The 22,979-nt window shown below is 46.9% G+C and overlaps 1 protein-coding gene across 2 annotated transcripts in view; it reads left to right on the top strand.

The window, feature by feature from the left end:
• STX8 (syntaxin 8) overlaps positions 1 to 22,979 on the top strand; it is a 246,147-nt gene that overhangs the window by 196,504 nt on the left and 26,664 nt on the right. The window contains exon 8 of one of the 2 annotated variants that reach the window (XM_044249084.1): positions 7,269 to 7,392. The exons of the other annotated variant lie outside the window; for it this stretch is intronic. Coding sequence (XP_044105019.1) covers positions 7,269 to 7,392 — 124 coding nt within the window. The remainder of the gene's footprint in view (positions 1 to 7,268; positions 7,393 to 22,979) is intronic. 2 annotated transcript variants of the gene reach the window in all.

The following is a 22,979-nucleotide window of genomic DNA, read 5'->3' as shown; positions in this document are numbered from 1 at the left end:
TTTTCTATACCACCCTGCTGGCTCCTCCTCTTTGAAAATATCCCTTGTGTTACATCCAGAAATGTGTCCTCTGATAAATGAAGTATAGCACTTTGGGATAGGGGCTGGTGTTGCTTTTTGTTGTTGTTTGTTTTTAAAGATTTTATTTATTTATTTATTTATTTATTTGACAGAGATCACTAGTAGGCAGAGAGAGAGGAAGGGAAACAGGCTACCCACTGAACAGAGAGCCCAATGCAGAGCTCGATTCAGGACCCTGAGATCATGACTTGAGCCCAAGGCAGAGGCTTAACCCACTGAGCCACTCAGGCGCCCCAGGGCTGGTGTTTTTTTCTCTGAAGTCTTCCAGGATGCATCTTGTCTAGTATTTAGGCTTTGGGTTCCAAAACCCAACTGTAGGTGTGAATCCCAGCCCAAGCACTGAGACTTTGGGCAAGTTACATAACCTCTGTAAATGTCAGATACTTCTGGAAGATTGAGGGTAGCCTATTATATAGTGAATGTGAACAGATCAGCATAGATGCCCCCCCCCCGCACCCCATACCTCTCCCCACAAGGTGAATCCCAGTGCATCGTATCACACCCAGCTCCCCAAACAACCACATACCCATTGCACATGGACAGAAACAGCTTCCAGAAACCTGACAATTGCACTTTACTGAAGGTTTCCTGTGGAGACAGAAGAGCAGATTCTATTGTGACCCACTGACCACAACTTTCCTTTAAAAAAAAAAAAAAGAAGAGTCCCTGCTTTGTCTTGTACTTGTCTTTCCCCAGCAGCCCCCTTCAGCCTCCTGGGCCCTTCCGTCCTGGCCTGTTTCTCTGCTTTGTCAGGTGGACAGAAGCCTCAGCTCCCAGGAGTCAGTGCATATTCATTTATAAGAAAAGATGCAGGAGTGGGTCCCTTCCTTAAATTAAGTGCACTCCCCTAAGCTTGACGGAGAGCCAACGATTCCTTAAGTATTGCCCAGACTGAGGGAGGGGGCTGCGCCGCCCTGTTTTGTGCCTCCTCGCTTCTCAGGGGGCAGTGTCGTGCCTATTTATCCCAGCCGCTCACAATTCAGCCTCTGCAGCAGGAAGTCTGCGTGGATACTAATAGCCACCACCACCACGTCTGTTGTCTTACTTAGAGTTTGGTTATCAGAGCTCCCCCACTGGCTTCTTGATTTGTAAATTTTTCCCTCTTGCCAGAAAATCATGGTTCATTTTCTGTCTCCACTGTCTACACTGTCTCTAGCCCGTGGCTACATTTAAGTGACTTTAAGCTAGTCATCACCTTCACCAGTAATTGCCAATTTGTTGATTATTGCAACCTACAAGGAAGTACTTAATTACAGAGAAGACAGAGTGTGACAGTGGCCTTGACCATGGCTATTAATCAAATTCGAAGTGGTTTCTACTCATGTGGAGTTTACGAAGTTAATACAGAGAGGTCAGTAAGACCACGTTTTCCCAGAGTAATTGTTTTATTGGCTTTAGTGTTTGTGCTTCTATCTTAGAAATTTTTACATGTCTTACGAGTCTGGGGCTCCCAGGTGGCTCTGCCGGTTGAACGTCCAACTCTTGATTTCGGCTCAGGCCATGATCTCAGGGTGGTGAGATTGAACCCCATGTGGGGCTTCAGGTTTGGCTCAGGGTCTGCTTGGATTGCTCTCTCCCTTGCCCTCTTCCCCTCCCCCTGCCCTCTCTCTCTCTCCCTCTCCTGAAAAACAAATGAACAAACAAAACCCAAAAAACAAACAAACAAAAATTTACAAGTCCGGGGCACCTGGGTGGTTCAGTGGGTTAGGGCCTCTGCCTTCAGCTCAGGTCATGATACCAGGGTTTTGGGATCGAGCCCCACATCGGGCTCTCTGCTCTGCAGGGAGCCTACTTCCTCCTCTTTCTCTCTCTGCCTGCCTCTCTGCCTGCTTGTGATCTCTGTCTGTCAAATAAATAAATAAAATCTTAAAAAAAAAAAAAACCAAAAACCAAAAACTTACAAGTCTGATAACTTCCCCCATTTGCTTTAATTCACTTTGTGGCAAATCTCACGCGTAAAACTGAAGAACCCGCTGTTTGAAAAGTGAGATGGAAACTCAGTGGCATGATGGTATTTATTGCTTCCAAAGAAGGTTCTCCATTGTCGATTATCCAGGAGCCAGTAATGAATGTGTACTCTCAGGGGCCAGGGATTTCGGGGGATGAATTTCCCAGGGTTTAATCATCGAGTAAGGCCTCTGAGTGTGACTTTTTCCCAATAATCTACTTATCTCAGTAATTTACCCCTCCTACTGCATTGCAAGGAAAATGAGTCCCCCAGGTTGTTTGCATGATAAGTAGCTGGGAATTGTGTGAGCCTTTCAAGAAACAGCCCTGAGTTAATTGTAGCAGTCTGAGCTAATGGTTTCCCATGTTGGCTGGCAGGTTACAGTGAAGAAGAGGCTGGAAAACACCCTTTATCACAAGTACCATGCATTTGAAAAGCTGAAATCTTACAAATGTTGGCTTCCTGGAAGATATTTTCCCTTGCGCTATAAATGGGTGAGAAAAAACGTCCCCCCCCCCCACCCCCAGAGATAGGACTGGCCTCTTCACAGCTAGCTCTGGACGTTGGCTCCTGGGTTTGTTCGGGGAAGGTTTTTGTTTTTGTTTCTGCCAATGGCTCACACTAATTTGCCCCCGCCCAACCCCCCCCCCCTTTTCTTTCTAAGTGAAGTCAGCATTAAAGATTAAGCTGCTCTCTGCAAGCCAACAACTAGAAACATTACTTTTAGGAAAAGTAAGTTCTGCTTCCTAAAATTTCCTGATTGTGTGTGTGTGTGTGTGTGTGTGTGTGTGTTTTTAAGGCACACATCACATTTATCCTGAAGTTTGTTAATACAAAAACACGTCCAAGTAACAAGTCCAAAATGGGTTTTCTACTGCAGAAAAAGGTTCCCTGGAATACCGTTCACTTTGCGGGGAGGGAACTAGAACCTTCTGCACTGTGCCTGCAGAGGACAGAGAGGGCTGCTTGAGATTTTTACCAAGACTTGAAGGCATGGGAACGTGCTGGGAACTGATACCGGTTGGGGCAGAACAAAGATGCGCTCTTTCCCGTGTTATTGCGGCTACTTGCAAAACTCAGGAAGTTTCCAGGGAGGGGAGCAAGTTCCTGCTGGGAAGAAGGCTGTATGTGAAGGGAGAAACAGAAGCACCTGCTTTCCTGTCTACCATTTGCCCTGCTTGGTCAGTGCCCTCCTCTCTTTCCGATCGATCAGTCAATTGATCGATTACAGCTCAAACACGGAACATTACTTTCTCCAGGAAGCCCTTTCTGATCCACATCCCAGGGACTCTCGGGCTCTCTCACCACGTTATTTCGTAGCATTTTCAGTAATGATTTCGCATTTTTTTCATATGGTCAGAATATTTCTCCCCCTCTCTCTCCCCACAAAAGTTAGACCTCCCATGAGTACATAAAGCTCTTGTCTGTTTTTTATACGCCATTAGAATCTCAGTAGCTCATTTCTCAGAAAGTACGTGCTGAATGGATGGGTGGATGAGAGTATAGTCATTTAAAGTATCTCTGACAGAGGACCTCAGGATGAGGTCTTGGTTTAACTGACGGCAATGCAGAATGAGTTTCAAGACTTGTGAAAAGCAGGAAAGAGGGAGATAATAATCATGAGCCTGGGAAGTATAGAGATACATGGGAGTGAAGTCTGTGTGTGTGTGTGTGTGTGTGTGTGTGAGAGAGAGAGAGAGAGACAGAGAGAGAGAGAGTGAGAGAGAGTCCATGTAGCCCTGGGCTGCAAAGATGAAAAAGAATGAATTTTGAATGGTTTTTCCAGGAAGCAGAAGACTGACTAGATGGGCCAGGAATGGTGGATGGCGGACTGAGTTGGGTAGTTTACAGAGGTGTAGTCAGGGATGTGAGAAGCCAGAAGACAGACCAGTCGCTAGGGACGTAGGTAGGTCACCATTACCCACACTCCCCTACCCCCCACCACGAAGGAGGATGGGGTGGGAGGGGGGCAGCTTTACTAAGAGCTCCAGCCCTAGAAGGGGACTGCAGACCAGAAGGGTGGCTGCTGCAGGGTTGTGCTAAAGCAAGGAGAGAACCAGAGAAGAAACCCAGCATCCTCTCTCCCTCTCCTGACCTCTGACCTGCAGCCAGCGCCTCCATTGGCCAAACCCAACAGGAAACCCAAAGTCAAGGGAGCCACCATGATGTGGTATGTGGAGATCAGCCCTGCAAACCAGAGTATAATAGAGCGACACTGACTAGTTACGACTGTGACAAAGGGTCTTTAAATATCTGTAGTTTTACCCCTTACCTTTTCTACTTACTTTTTATTTTGAATATGTATTTTAACTGCCAGTACAGCCAATTCTGTATACCCCGAGAAATCTGGCCTCTCTTTCCCATCTTCTCCTCTCCCCTCTTTCCCATATAGGAGACTACTTTTATCTGCTTCTCATGTCTTCTCCTACATACAGGTGTGTGTGTGTGTGTGTGTGTCCCCAAATCATGTCCCTGTCTATATACCTCATATCCCTATCTCTCCATATGAAAGATAGTGTATTACATACACGTATACTTTTCTGCCCCTAGCCCATTAGTTTATATACACATACTGGTATCTCTGTGGGGGAAATTCCCAGAGATGGGCATGTTGGTCAGTTTTCCCGAATTGCCCTCTGAAGAGGCAGCACAGTTCGGTACCTTCAAGCGATACTATAGGAAAGTGTTCACGCAACCTTGCTGGAAGAGTATGTCACTCAGCTCTTGGCATTTTGCCAGAAGTGGTAGGCCATCAGCACTTTCATACGGTTCAACTTAACAGCTTTATTTTGTATTTTTCTTGCGAGTGAAACAAAATGCCTTTTGATGGAGCTCAGCTACCCTTGTCTTCCTTTTTTGTTCTGAACATGCTGTTGACCTTGGCGTATTTTTCTATTGCTGGTCTTTTTCTTATCAATTTTAAGGAGTCCTTTGTACATTCAGGAGAAGAATCTCTTGCGAGAGTGAGTTTCAGATATTTTTTTTTCTGAATTTGTCCAACTTTGCTTTTAATTACTTTTTGCCTGCAGAAGTCTCTGATTTTTATGTAATTGTAATGATGAGTCTTTTCCTTTATGACACGGATTCTTTTTTTTTTCCTTTTTTTTTTAAGGTTTTATTTATTTGACAGAGAACACAAGCAGGCACAGAGGCAGGCAGAGAGAGAGAGGGGAAGGGAAGCAGGCTCCCTGCTGAGCAGAGAGCCTGATGTAGAGCTCTATCCCAGGACCCTGGGATCATGACCTGAGCTGAAGGCAGAGGCTTTAACCCACTGAGTCACCCAGGCGCCCCAACACGCAGGTTCTTAAGTCATGTCAATTCACCTCTACTCCAAAGACATGAAGGAATTCTACTGGGGATTTTTTTTTTCCTAGAGCTTTAATAGTTTTGTTTGTTGCCTTTAAATTTTGGATCCATTAGGAGTTTATCCCAATTTGAGATAGAGAGACCACTTTTTCTCTTTCCAGATGCCTACTTGGTTGTTCCAACACCATTGGTCCAATAATTCCATCCGTAGCCCTACTGATTACGGATATCACTGTGACCGTACACTAATTGGCAAGATTAGCTTTTGAGTCCTGGCAATTTATTTTAACTTTCTGGCTGGAAATATATATATACACACACACACATATATATATATGGTGACATTCCTTAAAATATCTTTGTATATGTGAAATTAGTAGTTTTGAAAAAACTGAATATGTGTTCACAGAACAAAATATAGACAAACAAAACTTGGACGATGAAATAACCCTAATTCTACAATTTCCCAGTGTTACTGTCTTCTGTGTATTAGTAGCCACGTGCACACACCTCAGGTAAAGAAAAAGCTGCTGTAACAGCCACATCAGTATGATATCGTGGCTTCTGCGACACAGAACGGTATTTCTCTTTCATAAAGCAGCCCCTGAGTGAGCAGTCTTGGGTCTAGCTTAGAAAGGGAGGTCTCTTCTCCATGGGGGGTCATTCTCTTTTTTTTTTTTTCCTTTTAAGGTTTAATTTACACACAGTAAACTCTGACTTTTTATGTGACCAGTTCTATGAGTTTTTACAAACATATATGGTGTAACCACTATCATGGTCAAAACATTAAATATTCCCACCACGGTGAATAGTTCCTTCCCACTACTTAGTGGTCAGTCCCTTCACTTCCTCTCCCTTCCCCCGCCAGCACACCCAGCCCCTGACAATCACGGCTCTAAATTCTGTCCCTAATGGTTTTTGCCTTGTCGCGGGACCATTCTTGGCCCACTCTGTCTCCGTCTTATCTCTCTCCCCTATGCTGTGCAGATCCTTATCCCCATGGTCATGGTCAGGGCATGGGCTACACACCAGGAAGGAGAGGGGCATTAACACGCATCGATGTGTTTGCAGAGCTGGAGGGGGGATACATCACTTGGGCTCGAATTCCATTAGTGAGAATGCAGGAACATGCCCACCTAGCCCAGAAATGGACTCGCCTCACATTGAAGAAAGGGAATGCCGGCCGACTCCTCTCGCCGTCACCCCTGCAGCCTGGCCACCCAGTTATCCACAGAGAACACACCCTCTCCCCGAGGGAGCCAGCCCAAGCCCCATCCAGTCACTACGCGCAACTCAAAGGCCAGGATTTCTGGGTGATGGTAGGTCTTCCCAGATAGATGCTGAGGGGGCTCCCCATGGTTCTAGGGACCTCAGAACTGAGACACAAGCTGTTCGTATCTCCCCTGCCCAGCTCTTCCCCAGAATTATGATTTCTTCAGGAACGGATGGGACTGCTATTCTGTGGGCCAGGAACCACATCCTGGTTCCATCTCTGTGCACAGTCCTGGCTGATTTTGTGGCTTCCAGCTACACTCCTCCTGTCTCCCCATTTCAAAAATCACTACTTTGGGGTTCCCTGGAAAGGTGAGTTTAGGAAGGATGGCGGTAAACCTGATCTCTGCCCTGAGGCTGAACCTCTTTCTTTGGCCTTCTGGGAGCCCACTAGGAAAGGCTGTGAATACCTACATCCTAACCTCCTCCTCCTCCTCGGGTCTGGCAGTACTGGGCCTTGCCACCCAGTCTTCTCAACCCTTTCCTTCCATCTCCGCTCGTAAACCAGCCAACTCTTGCATGAGCTCATCTCCTTCCTGTAGTGGCTTGCCAAAAGTTGGTTCCTTACTCCATGTGCGTTATCCCTAAATATATTTAATTATATTATTATAGTTATTTTAATAGAAAACTGTTAAGTAATCTTCTACCACCTAATTTTCAGGATTACGTGAGGCAGGTGTGAATGAATTCCTTAAGAAGCAGACCTGTGAAATCAACCCTGTAGCGAAATGTCACGAGCCCTCCTCCCCGCTCCCAAAAGGCAGCTTTGCCTGCCACACTGCCAGGTGGGTGCACCAGAGGCTTGGGTGGACACGGGCGGCATCCAGCATTTACCAAGTCTTCTTGATTAGAGATACTCTTATAGTAGCTGAAGTGAGCTGTCACAGCATGGAGGATGTAAATGTCCTGTGAGCTAGAAAGTTCCAACTGAAAACTTTCAGAGGAGGGTGACCATTCCACGCACGTGGGAACATATACGCAGTAGACTTATTTGTAAATATCAAAGCTGTCCTTCCAGAAAGGCTAATTAAATAGAAAACGTCTGCCCAGCCCAGTGGCAAAAAAGAAACAATCCAAAGCACTTCTCTTTCCCCAAATGTTCTGGCCGTGGGCAGTTGTATAGGCACATTGTTTTAAACTTCCCAGGAAAAAGAATTCCTGTGTTATATATGCTATTTCAGAATTCAGAAAAAAGAAGGAAGGCATCTCACTTCACTGCGTGAAGTTGGAATGACTCTGATGTCAGAACCCAACAAAGATGATATATATGCTGAATGTCAAAACTAAATAGGCATTTAATAAAAGTCAGTGTCTGTTCTCAGTATGAAATTAAAAAAAATAATTCAGTTTGAATTAAAAAAAAAAAAGCACACAGCAAAGGAGGTCATCAACAAAATGAAAGGCAGCCTACAGAATGGGGAAAAATGATTGCAAACCATGTGTCTGATAAGGGACTGATATCCAAAATATATGAAGGATTCCACTCAGTAGGAAAAAAAAAAAAACCCCAAACAATTCAATTAAAAATGGGCAGAAGATCTGGATAGACATTTTTCCAAAGAAGACATGCAGGTGGCCAACAGGTATATGAGAAGATGCTTAGCATCGCTCATCATCAGGGAAACGCAGGTCAAAACCCTATGAGATACCACCTCACACCTGGTAGATGGGCTGATATCAAAAAGACAAGAGACCAGTGTTGACGAGGATGTGGAGAAAGGGCACCCTGCTGCTCGGTCGGGAGGAATGTAAATTGTTGCAACTGCTATCGAAAGCAGCATGGAGGTTCCTCAAAAAATTAAAAAATGAACTACCATAGGCTCCAACAGTTCCACTTCTGGGATTTATCTGAATACAATGAAAACTCTAACTCAAAAGGAAATGTGCACCCCCTTGTTCATTGCAGCATTATTTACAACATGTTTGTGTGCAAATGGAATAGTATCCAGCTATAAAAAATAATGAAACCTTGTCATTTATAGCAACATGGATGAACCTGGAGGGTGTTACACTAAGTGAAATAAGACAGAGAAAGACAAATACCATATGATATTTCGTGTGTGGATTCTTTTTATTTTATTTATTTATTTGATAGAGGGAGACAGCGAGAGAGGGAACACAAGCAGGGGGAATGGAAGAGGGGGAAGCAGGCTTCCCGTGGAGCAGGGAGCCCAGTGCGGGGCTCAATCCCAGGACCCTGGGACCATGACCTGAGCTGAAGGTGGATGCTTAACAACTGAGCCACCCAGGTGCCCCTCGTGTGTGGATTCTTAAACAAAACAAAACATAAAAAAGCTCATCGATATAGAGAACAGATTGGTGGTTGCAAGAGCTGGGGGCTGGAAGAGATGGGTGAACTGTTTTGTTTTGTTTTTTTTTTAAGTTTAAATACATAAAGTACAATGTAAAAATTAAGAGACGCTCTTGAAAGCCATGAAAGAAAAATAATTCACTCAAGATATATTTCTTGTTCCTGACCAAAAGGCACAATGTTATCAAGATATCAGTTCTTAAATTGATCTCACGATCCAGTGCAATCCTCATAGAAATCTCAGCAAGCTGTTTTGTAAATAGTGACAAACTTGTGTTAAACACTGAGTCACATCGGCAGTTACTGACGAAGGACAAGTCAATGAACTCACACTTGCCCGTTTCAAGATTTATCATAAAGCCACGATAATTAAGAGAGCATGATGTTTTGAAATGAACGGACACATAGATAAATGGAACAGAACAGAGAGTCCGTGAACAGATCTACGCAGATACAGTTAACTTGACCTGGGTCAAAGGAATCAACGCAGAAAAAATAGTTTGTTTAGTTTTTGGTCTTTAGTCATCGTCAGCAAATGAGGGTACAAATGGACAACCACAGGGATTTTTTTACACAAACTTTGCACCTTAGATATAAATTCACTCAAAAGTGGGCGCCTGGGTGGCTCAGTGGGTTGGGCCGCTGCCTTCGGCTCGAGTCGTGATCCCAGGGTCCTGCTCAGGCTCTCTGCTCAGCGGGGAGCCTGCTTCCCTCTCTCTCTCTCTCTCTCTGCCTGCCTCTCTGTCTACTTGTGATCTCTCTCTGTAAAATAAATAAATAAAATCTTTAAAAAAAAAATTCACTCAAAAGTACTCACTGCCTTAAATATAAAATGCAAAACTATAAAAATTATGGTGGGGGAGAAAATCTACACGGGTTAAAGTTTGGTGATTAATTTTCCTATACGACATAGAAACTGTGATCCAAGAAAAAAATGACAATATGAACTTTATTTCTTTTTTTAAGATTTATTTATTTATTTGTTTATTGAACAGACAGAGATCGCAAATAGGCAGAGAGGCAGGCAGAGAGAGAGGAGGAAGCAGGCTTCCTGCAGAGGAGAGAGCCCAATGTGGGGCTCGATCCCAGGACCCTGGGATCATGACTGGAGCCGAAGGCAGAGGCTTTAACCCACTGAACCACCCAGGTGCCCCTGACAATATGAACTTTAATTAATTTACGCTGTCCGCTCTGTAAAAGACTGCATTCAAAGAATGGAAAGGCAAGCCACTGGCTAGGAGACTGTCTTCAAAACACTTATCTGAAGAAAGATTTTCATGAAACGTATACAAAGAACTAGTGGAATGCCACAATAAGAAACTAGACTTCCCAAATTAAAATAAATAGACCAAGACAAGTAGATACCTAACCAAATAATATATATAAATGGGAAAAAAACGTGTATAAATTGCTCAACATTGGGGAATTATTGGAAAACAGTATATATTGCGCACTAGGGAAAAGCACATTAAAAAAATAAAGATTTTTTTAAAAAGCAGCTCTTCAAGCTAGGAATTAAAGATGATATCATACCCAGTAATAACTATTGCAGACTAAATGCTGCTGTCTTGCTTGATGGTAAAAAATTTACAAGATCAGATCAGGGACAAAATAAGAATGTCCCCTTTCACTGCTGATGCCCATCATTCATCTCTACAGTGTGCAGATAAGTAAATTAATAAGGTGGAATCAAACCTAGCATGTTTGTAAACATTTGTAAGATTCTACCTGGCAAATTCAAGAGAATCCACTAAAAACCAGAAAGAAAGCCAAGTCCTTTGCCAGTTATAAGATAAATACACAAAAAGTCGTTCTCACAAACACCCCTAACCAGTTAGAAAATGTCACAGAGAATAGAAAGGGCACATTGATGGTGGCTCCAGGGACACCTGGGTGGCTCAGTTGGTTGGGGATCCAACTCAATCTCGGCTCAGGTCTTGATCTTCAGGTTCGTGACTTCAAGCCCCACATATGGAGCCGACTTAAAACAAAACCCCACAAACAACAAACCAATAGCTACAAAAACTCAACAAGAAGTAGGGGACCTTGAAGAAAACTAAAACACTACTCAGGTTTGAGACCCAACTGTAGCTGAAGCAAAAGCAAAGGAGGGGTGCTCGCCGGAGCTGGAACTGGGGGTGGGGGGGAAGGTCATACCCAGAAGAATTTCAGGTCACAACTAGAGGAACTGAAACCTTACGGAGCAGAACAGGATCCTCAGCGCCCCCAGGACTGTTTGTGTTAGGATTGCAGGGCATAGGTGTAGGGAGTGTGCACAGCTCTAAATCCACATGCTTGCCAGTCAGGGTCACAGTCATCACAGAGTCATATATTTAGGGCAGCGGTTTTAGGATATGCAAGAAGTAATTGTTTCTGATGCACACAGAGGCACCGCAGGGTTAGTGGTGGGGCTGTGCACCCTTCCTCCTTTATCATCTCTGTATGGGCTTCCTGCTTTCCTGCCACAGACTGTCTTTCTTCTCATGGTGGAGAGCACCGCTCCGGGCAGCCACACGTTCAAGTCCGTCTTCCTCTGTGGAAGGATTCCTTCCTTAACAACAATCAGGAGGGTCGTGGGAAAGGTTGCTTTGGGTCCCGGCTGGGGTCTTGCATCCATCTATGAAACATGAGTGCCTGCGTTTGGCTTAGCCCCTGGTCAAAGGTGCAGGCAAGTTGTTTTTTCAGCTATTTTATGCAGGTTGCTTGGGTGATAACGGGTAGGAAAAATTATAGCTACAGACAGAAGATTTGAATAAATGTAGGGGTGTGCCATTTTCCTAGATAGGTGGGCCTAAAGTGTAGAGATGTAGATTCCCCCAAGTTAGTTTATAAATTTCACACTCTGATTCAGAATCCCAGAGGGAGTTGGGAGGCTCCTTGACATCACACTTCTAAAGTTCATCAGAATAGCAGACATACGTAGTGAGATTAGCTCAGAAAATTCTGCCCAGGGTCAGGAAGCCAGCTTAATTTGTGTATTTTTCATCTTGGTATTAGTTTATCATCTGTCCTAGGCTTAAAATAAGATCCGGTGTTGACACCTGATTTTTAAGGCTTTTCTCCTAGAACAGTTCTTATATAAGTCAGGGAACTAGGAACTGGGTATTCAGAGATCTAACATCTGATACTCTAATGCCACTCAAATTAGTTTGAGTGCTGGCTCTCCACTAGGTGTGTGGGGTTTCCTTAGGCATAGAAGGCGTACTCCCTTCCCACCCATTACTATACTCAGCTTTTCCAGCCAAAGATAGCCATTAGACATTATGAGTTTGTTATCATTCCATATGATTCGGGGAATTGGCTTGCCAACGTGCAAAGAGCCGGAAGAAGGTACAAATAAATGATCTGATCAGAAACTACAAGTATACAAAAGAAAGTGGGGGTTGGTTGATGGAGATCTGTACTTACTGCACATCCCTGGGGGAGATGTGGATGACATAGGTTTTAAATGTCAGGACCTCTGTGTAGTAAGAACCTGGAGTTGTACAGAATTTTCAAAGACGCCAGAGATGGCTTAAGAGAGAGCACATGCTGACCACCTCGCCAACGGAGGAATGAAGAGATGGAAAGGAGGGGCGCCTGGGTGGTTCAGTCGGTGAAGCCTCTGCCTTCAGCTCAGATCATGATCTCACAGTCCTGGGATCCAACCCCGAGTCGGGCTCCCTGCTGGACAGGGAGTCTGCTTCTCCCTCTGCTCTTCCCCCAACTCGTGCTTGCTCGCTCCCTCTCTCCCTTTCTCTAAAATAAATAAAATCTAAAAAAAAAAAAAAAAAAGGGCAGAAAGGAAATGTCAGTTTAAAAAAAAAACAGTGGTTGCATGGAAAGTAAATGCAGGTTAGAAAAAGCAACATTTGTGATTTTGTGTTTGTAAATGGCACTGTTCTTGGGAAAGTAAACCCATGTCTGAAAAGGAAAGCGAGTATGTAACACATGGTAATGCCTTTGTCGGGATGTGTCATGTCCAGTTTCTTTGGCTTTGGAAACGATGGGGGAATTTTCAACCCTGGAAATTTGTTTAAAAAGAAAAAAAAGGTGAGGTGAATGTTTGTCTTATGTGATTTATGTCCATACCTAGTTTGGGTTCCAAGATCTCAGCTAGATAACCGCATACAGCCCTCTCCATCTCCAAGTGTCGGCTGGTTGATTAAGGCAAACCCAGACTGAAAGTCAGGGAGTTTACACGGCATTCACAGTGACAAAGAATTTGAAAGGATGACCTTTAGAACGAGAAGCAGCCCAGCTCCCCTGACTGGAGGCCAGAAGTAGCACGTTAAACCGTGTAAGAACAAAGACTGAAACAGGCCGTCCCCTCCTCCTCTCAGATCATGGGTTTTTACAGCTCAAAATCCGTTCCTCAGTTTGCCTTGGAAATGATATGCAGATATGTATGCTAAGACCCAGCGTTCAGTGCGGCATATGTTTGGAATTAATCACGGAACCACATTGCCCCAGCTGCAAAGCTGGAGCTCACAGAAGTGTGGAAACAATGTTGAGATACGCATCTAGAAGCAAAGGTCAGGCTGCCTGAGCCAAGATGCATGTCGGGGAGAGCGTGTCTTGGTCACCAGGGCCATCTGAAGTCCAAGAGCATACATGAACCCAAACGGCCCTCAGACTGTGAACCTCCAAGGCCAGAGGGAAATGACCTTCCGCAAACGGGGGGCCAGCGAAAGTGAGGGAGCTCACGAAACGCTGACAAGAGAAAAACCAGGTGGGAAGGTTAGCCCATCTGGCTAATTGGTCACAGACTGTAAATTCCCCTCCAGCCACATCTGCCCTCCCTACTTAGGAGAACTTGGGTTTTCTGAGGGCTTGCAGAGAAACGTTTGCAGGGATGGGTGCCACTCAGTTAAAGTCGAAAGACAGAAATATGTCGGCTTACGGAGCATTCGTGGGAGAGGCAAGAGATGAGACAGGAGCGGAACAGGATGAGGAGGAGGGTGGAAAGCCGCTCAGGAAATCCTGGACTAGTTCCTCCATCGGCCTTTTGGTTGCCAGAGTCTGTCCTCTGCCTATGGGTCCCGGGGGGCCAGCTGGGGGCCCAAGGTACAGGGGTCAGGATGTTCCATAACCTCTCCAGCACCTGCCCCGCCAGCTTACGCGCTCGTAAACGTACTCACATGCACTGCTCTTCTGTCATTGCCTGTCTCCGGGGTCTGCTGTCTTCTGCTCTAGAGCACAGGAATCCCAAGTTCATTCACGCTCACATACCAGGGACAGAAAGTGTCGTCCCAGCCAGCCATCTTGCCATTTCAGATGCAAACAGACTAAGAGAATGACAGATTCCTAAACAGAACGCCCCTGCGGTGGAATTTCAGGGACCCTGAGCCCAAAATCCTGGGAGGGAAGACATTTGGGAGTAGAGAGGAAGGACTTCTTTCTACTCGTCAGGCTACCCCCAGTTAAGTGACGGTTTGGTCTGGCCTTGTTCGGTACACAGAGGTTACTTGGTGTATAAGCATGCGGCTCAAAATACGCCGGGGTCCACAACTGTCCCTGTCTTCTGATTGTGTCCCCTAACAAACGTTGCCTGGCTCCAGAGCCCTTACTCGGCTTGTTTGAGAATTGAGAGGTTCTCTCTCTCGTGTGCCGACCAAAGAAACTTCCAGATCTGTTCCGCTGCCTCCGTTAGCTCCATTTGAAACTCGAAGCTTAGTTGGCATTTCAAGTAGATGAAGAGCCTGTCTGTTAAACCAGTGTGGCGGGCAGAGTGGCAGAAAGGGGATGCTAATGCTGAGTTGCTAGATTCGCAGGTGTATCGGGAGCGGGATATAGCGTCTCTTTTTCTTGAGTCTGCACCAAGCTGTGTAAAAAATGATGCAGGGCTCGACCCTGTGTGAGTCAGGTTTGGAACCGCAGTCACAGGCAGGACAGGTCACCGTAGGAGTAATAGGCTCCCTGTGCGCCAGGCCCCGGGCGGAGTGTGCTCTACGTGTTACACCGTCTGACCTTCACATCTGCCCTCTGCAACAGGTACATGTGTTATCTCTGTTTACAAGATACTGCAACTCAAGAATCCTCTGAGCTCTTCCCCAAGCAACTTTGCTGTGTGTGAGTCTTTGCTGTGTCTGTGTTATACTACAGCAAAATTTATGTGTGTTTAAAAAAAAGAGAGAGAGAGAGAGACCAGTGAAGCCCAGAGAAGTTAAGTTTCTTGCCCCGAGTCCCCAAACTGGCACCAGAGGCAGGATTCAGCCACCACATTTGTCTCCCTTTGAAACGCACTTAGCTTCTCTGTGCTGCTAACCCTTCCCGTTTAATTATACACGATCATACATCATTCATACAAGTGAGCGGAATTGGTACTCTCTTCTGCTGCCAGTCCTTCGTTCTTGTCACGTCATCTTCTAGAAATGTTCTTGCTGTTATAGTGTTCTCTCTTCATGATTTACTTCTTTGTTCCCCCCACCCAAGCTATATACTTCTTGATTGTTGAGTCGAGTGAATAAGTCTTGTCGTTACATTTACGCTAAAACGCACGTTTCCAAGACCATGTCCTAGACTCATTTGTTTCTTTGTCTGTTCCGTGAAATTATGAGATGTTCGTCACCTGCCCAGACTAGGAATATAAAGTTGAAGAAAATGGTGTCTTCTTTCAAGAGGTTTGGTGTCTAAGGGGCAGATGGACTTATGTCTTTAAAAAATAGGGGCAGACAGACTCACTACAGGTTCCCAGATAGAACGTCTTCGTGTAGAGTGGGAGCATCCAGGAGGAAGTGGCAAGGCTGGGTGAGAAAGGCCTGACGGAGGAGGTAACTCGGGAGTGTAGAGAGAATAGCGAGTGTTGGCCAAGGGCCAAGGCCATGGCTCACTGTGTCCGTCTGCCAGGGCTTCCTTAACAAAAAAACCATGGGCCAGATGACCGAGATAACGGAAATGTGTTTTCTAACGGTTCTGGAGGCTGGGATGTCCCGGATCAAGGTGCTGGCAGCACTGGTTTCTGGTGAGGCCTCCTCCTTGCATTGTCCTTCCATGGCCTTCCCTGTGCCAGGTGTGAGGAGTAGGGAGGAGGAGGAGAGGGAGATGGAGACAGAGTGAGTGTCTCTATCAGTGTCTCTTCTCCTTATAAGGACGCCAGCCCTGTTGGATGAGGACTCTCAGCCTTATAACCTAATTTAACCTTCATTACCTCCTTAATCAGTCACATGGGGGTGAGGGCTTCAATGTACAAATTGGTGGGGGGGGAACATAAGTCAGTCCATCATGCACACCAACACCCAGGATTCCCTGCTCCCCCCCAGTTCCCCCAATCCCTCCTCATGGAGGCACCCCACAATCCCTCTGTTCATGCTTGTTTTCAGAGTCCTTTCCCGTGCACCCTGCCCGTGCCCAGAAGCCTTAGCGCTGTGATTCAGTCTTTCCAGTCTGCTCTTTGATGTCTGTTGTAAAGAGCATAAGGCTGACACAGCTCTGACTTGCAAAACACCAGGCGTCGGCTGTTCGTTCCACCGTCGTCCAAGGCTGGCCATGGTGGGGAAGCAGCAGTTGCCTCTGCCCTCACCCCAAGGAATCCCTTCTGTATCTGGCTCCCCGCAGCATTAAGAGTGTGACACCGTGAACAAAGAAGACTTCTCCCACTTCTTCTGTAGCAAGCGACTGCAGAGCGCAAAATACACATGAACGTAAAGGCTCTCTGCAAAGTACAGCATGCAGGATTCAGTCCAAAAGCAGTTAGAGTCCTGTGCTTCTGCAGCTGTGTTTTCCAGTGGTGAGGGATCATCAGACCCTCTCCCATCCCCTGTGTCACTGTAATCAGGTAACCCAAAAGGCCCTTCACCAGGTCTCCGAGAATTCTCCAAAGCCGTCTTACTGCTCACACGTACCCTTCTCACGCGCTCAGGTTATGATGTGGTCATTTTCAATACTAGTCTCTAAATTCCAGCCCTCTGTGTAGCCTTCCTGGCCTGATGGGGGAGGCACAAACCACTTCCTTTGGTGCGGGGGAGCTTGGGAAGTACGGGGCTCGGGGGAGAGCCGCATAGCCCGACTGTTGATCTGAGCCCCCTCTGTTACTTACCAGCTGTGTGACCTGGAACACCCCTTTGTTTTTCCTTTGCCGGAAGCTGGGGGTGTGGGTCATCTCGCCCCTGGCAGCTGCAGTGTTGGCCACGGAGCCTTGCTGACTTGACCCCGCAGCCAGCAGAGAGCTCCTCTGGACAAGGGTGGCACAGCGCAAGGAGCGAGAGGGAGAGACATCCCTCTGGTGGTAAGGTTTGTGAGGATGACAAAGTTAAGACACAAGAACAACGCTTGGCCCCCAGTAAGTGCTTCATAGGTCCTTTTCCTCCTCCATCAGTAGACTTGGAGGAACGTGGCTATGGAGGCGTGTGCTGTTACTTAAAGACTCGACCCCGTTCCAGAATGCTGCTGCGTTGAATTTGTTTGCCCAGCCAACCAGTACCCGTCATGATCTTTACGAAGGCTTCATGCTCTGTCCCATTTTCTGGCAGATTCCCTTCATCTGTGTTGAAAATAGTCTCCGGGTGGCCAGCTCGCTGGCCCAGCGTCAGGCCCTGTGCTTGAGAATGGGGCCGGGGGCCGGGGTCACGATATTTGAATACTCAGGGGTTCCTGAGCATTTGGAGATCAGAAACAGAAGGGCAAGAGGAAACCAACCACCTTTTGCAGACCTGAGGCCAGGAGTGAGCGTTTCCAGGCTGGAGGGGTCCAAACGCACAGCTAAGGGGACTCTTGCCCGAGTTCCGTGGGAGGAGGAGACTGCTTTTTGTCTGGTCCGAGCTCAGAGCGGAGCAAGCTGGAGGGTAGGCTTTCACAGGTAGCCAGAGAAACACCCAATGCTTTCCCTTTATTGTGTCTGCTGAGTGGTTCTCTTTCCCAGCCTGTGTTGTGTTATGAAAGAGACAAGTTTAATAAACAGATTCTATTTTTATTCTGAGCCACGGCTTGGAAGAGCATTCCGTCTCCCTACTGGGAACCAGGAGCCCCCTTGGCCCTGTGCGCCTGTTACTCTCTCTGCCGCCACTTGGTGGTGACATACCGAAGCTTGCAGGGGGAGGTCTCCAAGCTAGTCCACACTGAAGCCCCACCACGGGGCACCACCGCTGAGACCGTGCTTGGACTCTCAGGGTGCCTCTTCCCTTACCCTTCTGAGATTCATGTTCAGGGACCCCTTGTCTGATGTGTCCCTCTGACCACGCAAAGAAGCTGCTTGTTCCCGAGTCCTGGTTCTGGTCTGGTTGGCTGGCAGCTTCCAGCCCTTGGGAACACATAGGCGTATGAGGAAAAACAATCCTGCTTCCCCTTAGTTCAACTAAGGCAAGGCTGGAGAATTTCAAACAGAACCGTTCCTTGGAAACAACAGCAAAATATACACAACAGCATAAATAAATGGGTAAGCTCACAGAGTCTGGCCGGCCAGGACTTACGGATGGAACAGCGCACTGGGCTGACCGGCCAGCAAGCCTTCCAGACTGTCCAGAGAGCCTCATTCCTTCTCCCACCTTGGAACCTAAGAACCTTGTAGAGCAGATTGGAACAAGGACAGTCCAGCCACGATCCCAGGAGAGATTTAATTTATAATTCATAAACTCTGTATTCCAAAGAAGATATGGAGTAGTTTATGATAAAATATGTGTGTGTGTTTAACATCAGCATGGCTGAAGAAATTGAAAACGTTTACCTGTAGACAAGTGCATAAATAGAATATATCAAGCACTAAATTACTCTCGTGCTGAAACACCAAATTCAGCGCCAGGAAGAGAGTCCTGGAAAACCAAAATGCAAAAAGAATTGTCACCTATTTATTTATCCAGTGACAATACTAACAGAAGAGAAAGGGACAGCTCTTTCCAAGAAGAGCTAGCTCTGTCCTGGCCGGAGTATTTACCGCGGTGCTGGCAGCATGTTAATTCGACAGTGATTTTGTAGAACACCCAGAAACTCTCTTTGCTCAGTCGAGGAGCAGTGTTTGTGTTGATACTCCTTTTAGATCTGATGGGCTCCTCCTCCCTTCCCAGAATTTGCTCTCCGTGGCTCTGCTGCATGTCCTTCTTGTGGCTGACCTTAGGTCAAGTGGGAAAGCCCCCCAAGGGGTGTCCCCCCCCCCCGCAGACTGCACTAGAAGGGAATGAGCCTGGTTGGGGGGGGTTGGATAGAGGGGCAGTCAATACAGCCTCAGAAGGTGGGCGCCCTGGACTGGTGAGCAATGTGCTTTCGTGTACGTATATACAGGACATAGAGATGATGATTCCGTTGTTTGCTCGTGCCATGGAGAGTTCGAGATGCCCTAGATTGAAAAAAATGCCTCTCAACCAGAGATAGGGACTCGCCAGAGGCTCCTTGGCATTCCTTCTCTGTGCAGTAGCACAATGGGATCTGAGATGCTTTTCCTGCAGTTTGGGGTGCGCTTGAAAGTCCTATGATCGTCAGTGTGTGGTCAGCTTGTTGAAATCTTTTCTGTGTGTGGCCATGTGCTGGCGGGACAGCCAAGCAGAGACCGTTGAGAGTCTGTGTTTCTCTCCTCTCTCTTGCACCCGGGTACTGGGTCTGATCTGTATGGTTCAGATGGGGGTGGAACTCACCCGCCCCAGCCCCCCACCCCTGCTGCACAAGTGCCCTTGATCCCCATGGCCAGCAGGCGGGGGGAGGCATTTCACACAGACTCTGGCCTGGGGATGACTCGAAATAGTGTGCAGGCATAGTTCACAAAGACAGAAGTGCACGTTCCGTTTCAAACCACGGTGACCTTCCCCACCTCCCTTACCCCTGGGCCCCGGTCCCCTGAGGAGAGTGCTTTCAGCTCCTCCTACCTGTTTCCCCTGGATCGCACTGTCTTCCTTCTGCAGAATATGCTTGTACTCCTAGGACTTGACCTAACTGCGGTTTGAGATACTGTCTGTTAACTTCTGCCATGGAAGGTGGACGTCGTCCTTTCACCGGCTGCCCCCCACCCCCTCCCGCGCGTGCACACGCACGCACACGCGTGCACACACCCCTCCTCTCTGCCCCCAACAGAGTTCAATCACAGTTGTTAGGTAGATCATGGTTCAGCATTTTCATTTTGACCATATCGGTGTCTTTCCCCGAGCCACGTAGCTCACTATAATTAGACTTCCTTTCCGACCCGGTATTTTGGTTTTCCTGGACTTAGTGTCATCCTTTCCCTTTGCTTCTCATAACTCTGGCCCTGAATTACTGCGGAACTGAGAAATGCCTCTGGATCTGTGAGCTGCGCACCAGCAGACCCATCTTGTCCGTATTCTGCTCTCTGTTCGGGGCTCAGCCCTCTTGAGCCCCCAGCTTCCGTTCGAACCCAACTGCGAGCTCTCCAGGCCCCTTGCCCCTCCACTGCCCTGGGACTTTGATATCTTCCTGACACTTTTCTCCCCTTGCTCTCCCCTCGGAGCCCCCTTCCTTTGAATTCGTTATCTTCTTCCTTGATTTACCTCCTTAGGTGATGGGGCACACCCTCTTCTAGCTCTCTGACGGGGACTGCCTGAGAAGTATATTTCTTGAGATACAGCATGTCTGAAAAATACCGCCTTTCTGCCTCGCACAGTTTAACGGATCGACTGCATATAGAATTTTCCGCCAAGGACGATTTGTGTTCCGAACGCTAAAGGCATCTTTCATTGTCTTCTGGCTCCCAGTGGTGCTCCTGAGAAGTCCAGTGCCATTTTGTCCTGAGTCTTGTTACACGTCCTGCTTTGCTTTTTAGAGCTTTTCCTTAGCGTGAACATTCTGGATCTCACACGGAAGACCTTTGAATGATGCCAGCCCCCTGTCCTGGTGTTGGCCACTTTGTGAACCCTTCCGGCTGGAGTTCATTGCCTTTGTCCTGACTACTTTTTCTTCTGTTAGAGCTTTGATAAGTACCTCCTCTCCTTTTCCTTTCCTTTCCCTCTGGCACATTCTACATTCATGGTTGGCTGTTGGACCTCCTGGTTTAATTTTGTCGATTTCCCTGGGGCACCTGAGTGGCTCAGTCAGTTAAGCATCTGCCTTCAGCTTGGGCTGTGATCTCAGGGTCCTGGGACTGAGCCCCACTTCAGGCTCCTTACTCAGCAGGGAGTCTGCTCTGTCCCCCTGCTCATGCTTTCTCTCTCTCTCTCTCTCTCTCAAATAAATAAATCTTTCTAAAGAAATTGATGATTTCCTTGTTTTCTCTTCTGTTTCTCATTTCTTTGTGTTTTTGTTCCTTTCCAGAACATTTCTTCATCTACTTCTTCACATCTATCCCTTGGTTTACTGCCACTCTCTTATTTTTGTAACTTGGGTTTTCTGATTTTTAAATGGTGCTCAGTTCTGGTTTCAGAGACACAAAATCTTTTAGTAGACATTATATCTCTGAGGATATCAATTAGTGTTGCTTTGACGGTTTCTTCTGTTGTTTGTTTTGTCTTTTCCCTCAATTCCTTTTCATGGTTTTGGTCGGGGATGGTTGGCAGGGAGAAGGGGGAGTGACTTGGGGGGGGGTGTTTTCTTTTTCTCTTGCATCAAATGTCTAGTGATGCTTGGCTACCCATTACTGTTTAAGAATGAAACACCAAAAGATCCCCAAAAGTTGTGTATGCATCAGTGGGGTCTCTTGACTTGTAACTTTGCCTGGAGGATGATCAGACAGGAAAGGACCTAGTTATTTTATTGGGAGCCCCAGATGTCCCCTAGCAGGTTTTTTCTCTTTGGTTGGTCCCTTTCTGCCGAGGGGAGACCTATAGTCCCCTGTCTGGTGAATAGAAGCCTAGCCAGTGGCATCTGGGAGCTCAGTAGGGGGGACGGGATAGCCAGCTCTCTGGTCCACATGAAAAGTCATATTTAATTTCCCTATTTTCAACCTCTCACCTAATCTCTTCCTTCTCCTGTGCCTGCTGCCCCGTGTTTAGAATTCCTCTGGTCCAGTTTCTCTCTGAACTTCTTTCCCGAGAGGATAGTGGGGAGGTAGCTTCCTGGTCGTGGAGGGTGACAGAAGCGAGTCCGGGATGTAACTGAGGCTCATGCCATTTGTAACCAGCCCCCCCTGTTTCCAGCTTTGCCTTCAGAACTACCTTGTGCATCCCCAGCCCTGAGCCTTTCCAGGGGCCTGGGGTACCAGTCAACTTCCCACTTTGGATTCCCACCCCGATCCGTTGTTACCATCTGTGCCCTGTTGTCCACGGCCTGTCTTCCTGCATTTTACTGACCCATCTGAGTGGGTATCGCCTCCTTCCTGTTCTTTTGGTTTATAGACGAATCCCTTTCTTCTCCCTTTGGTGGGTGGGGGGATGCAGTGGGCAGGTATAACCGTGGGTGTTGAGTTTTACCAAAGTCAGCATGTGCCATACGTCGTCCTCCCCAGTCTCCCTCACACCCCCTCGAATTGGTAGGTGGTCTTAGTCCCATACTGCAGCTAAGGAGTGAAGACCCCAAAGGTCAAGGCACTCTGTCAAGGTCACGTAGCGGATCAGTGGCGGAGCCACGATTCCAGTCCAGGTATACGCCTCTGAAAGCCGCTCTTTTGACCACATCACACGTCTTTCTGATGCTCTGGGCTTGCTCAGGGATTCCTCCTCACCACACCGCACAGTATTAATCAGGAACACATACCACACACATTCCCCGGGGGCCGTGCAGTCCAGCTAAGAGAGCGGGTTTTTTTTTTCTTCCTTTGTTCCCCGAAGCAATTATTTCTTTATTTCATTTCAAGACCCGGCCTCTGCAGCTGCCACAGACAGCTTAGAGTTGTCTGAAGACGGAAGACCAGAACCAAAGCCATGCGCTTATAAGCCATCCAACTTGAAAGATGTGTTGAGGTAAAATACCACTGCAAAGCTTCCCCAGCAAACCTTTTTTTTTGGCAGGAGTGCTTTTTCTTTCCAAACTGAAAGACAACCATTTGTACTCTTCATGCATAAGAATCCTCAACTCTGGCCATGTTCAAAATGAGATTTTTTTTCTTTTTTTTTTTTTGCCCCCCTTTGGTAATTTCCTACCCCAACGAAGCAGACAGTATAGTCTTCCAAAGCCAAAATAATGGTGTGTTGCACATCGATATTTACAAGTCAGAGAGGAGTGCCTGTGGGTGGGCTGAACCGCGTCCCTTCCCTTGTCCCTTCTGGAGAAGCA

The sequence above is a fragment of the Neovison vison genome, chromosome 5 (assembly GCF_020171115.1).
Source record: "Neovison vison isolate M4711 chromosome 5, ASM_NN_V1, whole genome shotgun sequence".
Lineage (NCBI taxonomy): Eukaryota > Metazoa > Chordata > Mammalia > Carnivora > Mustelidae > Neogale > Neogale vison.
The sequence above is the reverse complement of the archived record's forward strand: the minus strand, read 5'-3'. Positions and strand labels throughout refer to the sequence as shown.